Source organism: Lygodium microphyllum, chromosome 2, assembly GCF_053477565.2.
Source record: "Lygodium microphyllum isolate KBCC chromosome 2, Lygodium_microphyllum_v1.1.10, whole genome shotgun sequence".
Lineage (NCBI taxonomy): Eukaryota > Viridiplantae > Streptophyta > Polypodiopsida > Schizaeales > Lygodiaceae > Lygodium > Lygodium microphyllum.
Genome location: NC_141136.1, coordinates 111299790 through 111307154, shown reverse-complemented (window position 1 = coordinate 111307154; position 7365 = coordinate 111299790). Strand labels below are relative to the sequence as shown.

Genomic DNA, 7365 nt, shown 5'->3' with positions numbered 1-7365 from the left:
TATGTTGCAGCATGCATAGGAGAGTCATACTTATTCCATTTGATGATGCATAACTCCTTGATCTGCTCATACCTGTCTGCATTTGGTTCCAAACACTCCAACAGAGAGAGAGAGAGAGAGAGAGAGAGAGAGTCCTCACTTGATTGTTCGCGGGTGATAGGGTCAGATTGTGGATGACATACGCGATCGTGGACAGTAGGCGAGAGTTGGGACGACATGTGCGATTGTGGATGACATGCGCGATCGTGGACAGTAGGCGAGAGTTGGGACGACATGCGGGAGTTGGGGCAGATGACATGCAACAAGCGTCGGGCAGATGATAGGTAGGTGGGAGTCAAGGCAGACGACAGGTGGGAGTCGGGGCGGATGATCAACAGGAGTTGGAAGACATAGGGTAGGGAATGACCTTTAAAAAAAAAAGGCCCCATTGGAACGGCCATTCCAAATAGGGAACGGCCAGGGAATGATCAAGGAATGGGGTGGAACAGGCGTTCCATGTCTCTATGAGGGTAGGTAAGAGGCGTGTGGTACATGTATGTTTCAATTCTAGAGTAGAATAGATTCGTGTGTAAGATTGGGAATGTATTGTTTAGTTTGAAAGGAACACAAGTTTAGGCTAACTTGACGGATATTAGGATCAAACATGCTATGCTATGCTAGCCTAGCATATTCGATTTCTGCTTACAAGCTGTTCTTTTTTGTTTTGGAAAATAATGCCCGCTTTATTTTAAAGCACAACGTTTTCTTTTCACGAGCCCACATGGGCCTCTTTCGTTCACGTATGAGAGAGAGAGAGAGAGAACTGGTTTCACAAAGCTGGTAGGAGGGCCTTGACGGAGAACTTAGTTGCGGAAGCATCAAACCACAGCTAAAATTGGGCTTCGGTGATCAAAGTGGGCAGTAGAGGGTGTCACCCCACGACTCACGACTCACGAGCTCTTCTAGCACGAAGGAGGAGCCCAATGACGTCGGAAGAATATGAGAGAGAGAGAGAGAGAGAGAGAGACCCACCGAGAACAATCGTTGAAACTTGAAATACCCTCGTTGCTTATGATGGTTGTGACAGCTACTTTTCTGGTTGTTTTTTCATTTTTCTTGGCCTGCAGGCTGCCTGCTGGCACTGGGCATCCGGCTTCAGGGGCCCTATTATGTGTAGTCCATTCAATTTTCTAAATTGTCAGTGAGAAATTTGAGCATTCATAAATCACATGTCAGTTTCATTTACGGTCTCTCTCCTGCTGAAATGACAATGGACTCTGCGAGCCTAAAAGAACGCATCTTCCGGTTGTGCTTTCACTCTCGGTCCCTGGGGAGTCGGGACATGGCTCCCCACCCACACGTGAGATACACATGCACTCTGTATCCCTCTACCTCTCGAGTCTCAGACCTCTCTCTCTCTCTCTCTCTCTCTCTCTCTCGACTCCTCATCCTGCTTCCCCCAATTTCACTCGCTCAACGATTGCTTAACTGGTGCGTAGCTTCCAAGTTCGTACTCCAGAGTCCAGTCCATGAACTTGCTGCTACATAGGTTAATTCTGTTGATCATGCCATGGTTAAAAATGGTGCTTCTTCCATCTAAGGTGCGTCGCGCATGTACTGTGGCTACTGTCGCTACTATGACGATGGCTGATTTACTGCACTTAACCTTCTCCTATCTAATATCTGTTGCGGCTTATCCTCACAAAAATATGTTCTCCCAAAATAAGTATATCTGTTTTACCTTTCCATGTGGTGTTGCTGTCATACGAGGAATCGCCTCCGTTGACTATAGTGCCTGAATAATACAAGTTGTCGCGCTTATCTTCAGGAAAAGAGAGAGAGAGAGAGAGAGAGAGAGAGAGAGAGAGGGGTAACGGTGGTACTCCATCATGCACAAAACTTCACAGGAAAGCTACTGTGCACGCTCGCCATCGATTGCTCGTCATCGTTCCCAAGGAAGAACAGACGACCTTCTCCGTCTGGTTATGGATGGTCAGCCCCGGTCAATAGGTTCATTCAAGTAGGTTTTCCGAGTCTCATCAGTGATAATCTCTAATAGGTTATATCGCATTTGTTACATTGATGCCATACACTGAAAGTTCTGATGTGATTGGATACCTTTAAGGCTAGGCTGTACTGTTTTAGTCTCTGCGTCAATTTCCCATGGATGTGAGATTTGTTGTTGAAAAGAGATCTTGGGCCCTAATCGAGCTTGCACATCTATGTCGACGTGATTGGTCGTCTTTCGCCTTCCTTCGAAGGTTCAATGTCGGAGAATGAAAAAGCTGCCAGGGAACATTGCAGCTGCAGGTTTCAAAGGGTGTAATCCATGTCGTGAGCCAGTAACATGCCAGGCTTCTGGTACAGATGGCGATCCAGCTTACATTAGCTTGATCCATCTCGCATTCTCAGACATAATGTTCGTGGTACGACATTGCTAGATGTAGCCCTTTGCCAGTTCACTTGCAGGCATAAGCTTCATCCCTTGACATTTGGGGGACAATGGCAAATGATGTCTTAGCACTGCTTTAGTGATGCAACGGGAGACTGATCTCCAAATATTGTGAAGGCAACCACTTTAGCTTGATCACGTAGCTTGTCGTGGCAGAGAGAGGAGTTTCCTGCAGGGGTTGTCTGGTGACTAGCACGCAAAGACACGCATTTTGACAGAATGTGTCACCGATTATGAATGTGTCATGTGTATCAAGAATGCCCGACTGCAGTTTACGCTGTTCATAACCTAGTCGTAGGAAAATTTGCAATGTCCAGCAATATGCTCATAGTTCTGGATACGCTCTCATGCAAGCATACGAGAATGCTTGCAATTTATTCGTTCCATGATCTGGCCTGTGGCAGTTTTTGCGTCCACTGGTAAAATGCTTTTGGTCTCTCTCATGCGAGCAAGCTCTGGACTGTTTTGAATCGACCAGGCTTGGTTTACAGTACCGAGGACGCACTAAAAACGTAATGCCAATATCACACTAGCAATGAGTTGTAACGCGTCTCTTCAAATTCGATGCAGGGGTCTCCTCTTCCAGACAATAAAGCTTGACAGCAGATAAGACATTGGAATTGTTGGATGTAGCATTTGCATGAAAAATTCATCGTGGGTTCCTGATCGATGAGCTATGTCTACAGTGTTCTAATCTTGTAATATCCAGCACGGAGGTTGCTCGTTAAGTACTGCTATTATTGGATCAATGTCTTCTGAAGGTACTTCTGATACGTCCAAAAGGATCTCTCTATTTGGCCATTCGTTATTGTCAGTGTTAGCAGTTGTGTTCTTCCACTTCCGTTGCTTCGCTCATTGTCATACAATCTAGTCCCACATGGGACACTTCCCCTTCTGGACGAGCTCTTTCCATGTTCAGCTTGGAGATTCCAGATTTTCCAGAGGCTGACTTTCCAGCCACCTTGGACGATTCTCGTGTTTTATTCCGCTTCCATCTATGGGACTCTGGGAGGATCTTCCCATGGTGGAGGTTTCCCAGCGTGCTCACATCTGGAGCAAGAAGCTTGTTCCCTACTTAGTGTTGCTGCAAACCAGAGGACTGTGGCAGCCACTAATGCAGTGCATCAGTGTATGTGTGGCACGGTTAATGAATGCTTTGTTTTAGCTGTTGTGTCTTATGTTATATGGATTATCTTTTGTTGGCCACATTTCAAGTGTTACTATTCTTCTTTTCTATTTGCAATGCGTTGTGACAACTCAATGCATGGACTGTTTTCAGGTTGATCAGTCAGTTCGAACAGGTTTCTGTCGCTGTAGCCGTGCTGCCAGCCTCAGGGTGTTTTCAAGAGCAAAACCGTGGTGCGCTGCCGCATCAGCATTGCCGTGTATTATCTTAATCTCACCAGCACAAGCGCGAAATGCAGAACCACTCGGACTTGGTCTGGAGCTTAGTTTTGGGCTCGTGTATTTTCCTTGCGTGGAGCAGTGTGGGAGTGCTCTCAAAGGTTCATGAGTACAGGGAGCCACTTCTCTGGGATGCGGATGTGCGAGATGTGTTCCAATGGTTAGAAAGGGTTTGGCCAAATCCTCCTCCTGAATCACCATCTCACCCCTCTCCACCAGCACCATTACCTCCATCGCCCCCCTCACACAGTCATCCTCCTCCACATCAACCCCCGAGGCCTCCATCCCCATCTCCGCAGCGGCCGAGTGAGCCTCCACCCCCTGCGCCCCACGGACCCTCTAGGGCACCGCCCCCTCCTCCTCCACAACAACCATTCCGGCCGCCCCCACCTCGATATCGGCCCTCTCCACCGCCACGCCCTTATTTTACGCCGCCTCCGCCGCCCCATGCACCCCCATCCCCTCCACCCTTGCCCTCTCCTCCGCCCTCATCACCTCCACCACCACCACCGCCCCCTCCATCTCCTTCACCGCCCCCTCCCTCTCCCTCTCCCTCTCCACCGCCACCATCCCCTCCACCTCCTCCTTCACCAAACCCCCCACCTCCGTTTTCACCACCCCCTCCCTCACCTCCACCTCCATCTCCACCACCGCCACCGCCGCCACCACCACCATCACCTCCATCTCCCTCACCGCCTCCCCCTTTCCCACCTCCACCTCCACCTCCACCACCTCCTCCATCACCGCCTCCACCTTCCCCACCTCCTCCCTCATCACCACCTCCACCTCCTCCCCCTCCTTCTTCTCCGCCCCCACCCTTGGCTTCACCTCCTCCTCCATCATCACCACCCCCTCCTTCACCACCTCCTCCATCACCACCACCTCCATCGCCATCTCCGCCTCCACCTTCAGGATCCCCACCTCCTCCTTCCCCACCTCCACCTCCACCCTCACCCCCACCCCCACCCCCACCCCCACCCCCACCCCCACCTTCACCCCCACCCCCACCCCCTTCACCTTCACCACCTCCTCCATCTCCACCTCCACCTTCTCCTCCACCGCCGCCTTCTCCACCGCCCCCTTCAACATCCCCCCCACCACCTCCCCCATCGCCGCCACCACCACCTGCTTCCACATCTACTCATGCAAGCCTGTCAGGATTAGAGGTTTCAGCCGGCACACTCTCCCCAGCCTTCAACGAGTCAGTTTACACCTACCATGTCTCGGAGACCTACAGCATTACACAGCTTGAAGTGACAACCTATGTCCTAGACGAATTGGTAAGATCTGTTGCAACTTGTCTTGCATTTGGGGTTAGTTTAATCGTTTGTATTTGTGTAAAAGCTGATAAAGCAAAAAGATGGCAGGGCTTTGGACAAACAGCATAGTTTCTGTTCTGTTGTGTTTTCTTGCATGCAGGAAAGCTTGAAGAAATCAGTTTTGTTCTTTCCTTACAGTTTTTCCTGTATGTTTTAATCATGCGGCCAGGTTTCAGCAGGCTGTGAAGTAAGCGTAAATGAAACGATCGTGGATCCTGGAAAGGCGAGCCCTGCACTGGAGCTAGGTGGGTCAGGAGAGACTGTCACCATACTGGTCTCTGTCTCTGCCACTGGTTACCTGTCGACCACATACACTCTTTATGTTACTCGAGGTACCACATGTCTCACAATACATGCATTAAGGTGCCCCTATGACATGTTTCCCGTTATAATGGAAGGGATTGCACGTCGCAATTAGAGTTCTCAACTATGTCATTGAGGCAGACGTATGTGGCTTTGGCCATGGCCCAGTGACTGATGTCAGTGTACTCGCAATTGTTTTTGGTGTATTCCATGTGCAGCCTGTCGAGAGTTCAATAGGCTTGGAGCTGGTTTTTGTTTGTTGCTCATGATTGTATTCACCTGTTATACCATAACGAATCTTTACATTTCTGGCATGGTGTGATTGGCCACTGTACCGTTGCATGAGGAATGGGCTTCTTATTTTCGAAAGAATTTTGACTGATGGGAACATGAATCAATGCACAGGGCCATCTGATTGACATCTTCAGGACAACTTTCAATCCATTGACAACTTATGGCTCTCTGCTTCTGTTGCAGGACAACTTCCTGGATATATGATTCTATGCATCATTCTCGTGACCTTGACAGCTTTAGCTCTAGTAGTCTATGGATTATGTTGGGCCGTTCGTGCAGGCTTTTTTGTATCCAATTCGGATGATTACTATTCCCTACCATCCTGATTAGCAACATCATTGGTATATTTAGGGATCACCATTGTCATGATCACTATCCTCTGCGTTCCCATGCCCATGTGACCCTCAGATCCGCATGAGGTTAGGGTCAAATGCAACCGACAAGCTTCTTCAAATTCAGGAAAGCAAAGGAAGGCAACATCACAATCAATGTGATAAGCCACCTCTTAATACTTCAAGGAAGCAGCAGCTTGGAAAGCCGTACAGAATGTACTCAGCATTGCAGTCTACTCAAAGATACAATATCTAGGGAGGTCATGAAAGATGTGTTTTGTAAGACTTGGGCATGCATGTGTGGGCTGCTTAGAGTCTGGTGTGATAAGTCGATATTAGTCTATATATATATAATAAAGGGCATTGCCTCTTAGGAAGATCGGAATGGTGAGCGTTTCGAAAGCCCTGTCAAAGAACGAACTCCTCAAGAAGCGAAGTCTTGTGATGCACCATTGCCTTCAAGCGAAATGAAACAGTTGCGCACACGTCTGCGTTGGAGCATTGCCCTTTTGTTTTCGAGAAGAGCTCCCAAGGCTACAAGGGATTCTTTCTCTCTCTTGCATTTGGTTTAGGAAGAAGAAACGTGACCTCTAATTGAACTAAATCAGCTCTTCACTCGAGCAATTTTCCATGCCTTCATTGTCAAAGCATAGGTCCTAACAAGCAATGCTAACAAAGATGTGGTATAATGAGCGGTTGTAGTAAAAGTACTCCGTCTGTCTAAAAAAAAAGAACAATCGCACACCATTCGCATGTTTGGAATCTTTAGTAATTTAGTGCTATTAAACAATGAATACCAAAGTGGTAGGATCAATGCACTAGGATTGATGAACGTATGCATTGTGATGATACATGTCTGTCATCTACATGTCAAAGGTGGTAGCCCATTGTAAAAGAGTTAACTTGTGCAAAAGCAGTAATAATGTATTTTGATATGACATATTGCATTAGATGTGGTGGTAGGTGCCAACAAGAAGTATAATCATAATTGTATGCTTGAGTTATTGTGATTGCATTTGGGTTATTGTGTTACACGAGTTTTTGGTTTTTTAGAGGGTCTCATGAGATAATTTTCTCTAATTTTGCTCAAGGTTTAAGGGTAATGAAATGTTTTTTTTGTTGGGTTTTAAGTTAAGATCCATTTTAGTGATTTTAGCCCAATTGTAACATCAAAGCATGGATAACTGTATTTGTAAGGGATATTGGAATCGTAGTAGAATGTATGCATAACACTTGGGCTATGGTCACCATGGAGATATTGGAATCCTAGTAGGAAGTGTTC

General features: G+C 47.5%; 1 protein-coding gene across 7 annotated transcripts; it reads left to right on the top strand.

Annotated features, from left to right (window-relative positions):
* The first annotated feature begins 1220 nt into the window (after window positions 1–1220).
* On the top strand, window positions 1221–6822 carry LOC148040188 (uncharacterized). Of its 7 annotated transcripts, none has more exons than XM_087697319.1 (5): window positions 1222–1470; window positions 3002–3560; window positions 3711–5115; window positions 5324–5486; window positions 5935–6822. In XM_087697319.1, exons 3-5 carry the CDS (start codon window positions 3850–3852, stop codon window positions 6075–6077), a joined length of 1572 nt encoding a protein of 523 aa, XP_087553445.1. In that variant the 5' UTR covers window positions 1222–1470; window positions 3002–3560; window positions 3711–3849; the 3' UTR covers window positions 6078–6822. The 7 variants fall into 7 exon arrangements, with proteins under 7 accessions (XP_087553470.1, XP_087553445.1, XP_087553436.1 ...); XM_087697310.1 differs by lacking the exon at window positions 3002–3560 and adding an exon at window positions 1887–1999; XM_087697302.1 differs by having other exon boundaries at window positions 1887–3560.
* The last annotated feature ends 543 nt before the right edge of the window (window positions 6823–7365 follow it).

Coding starts and splice junctions, on each gene's coding strand:
- LOC148040188 (XM_087697335.1), top strand. CDS start 3,850: ATGCAGAACCACTCGGACTTGGTCTGGAGCTTAGTTTTGGGCTCGTGT. Junction 5,116..5,323: donor CCTATGTCCTAGACGAATTG/GTAAGATCTGTT, acceptor TCATGCGGCCAG/GTTTCAGCAGGCTGTGAAGT. Junction 5,487..5,934: donor CACTCTTTATGTTACTCGAG/GTACCACATGTC, acceptor CTTCTGTTGCAG/GACAACTTCCTGGATATATG.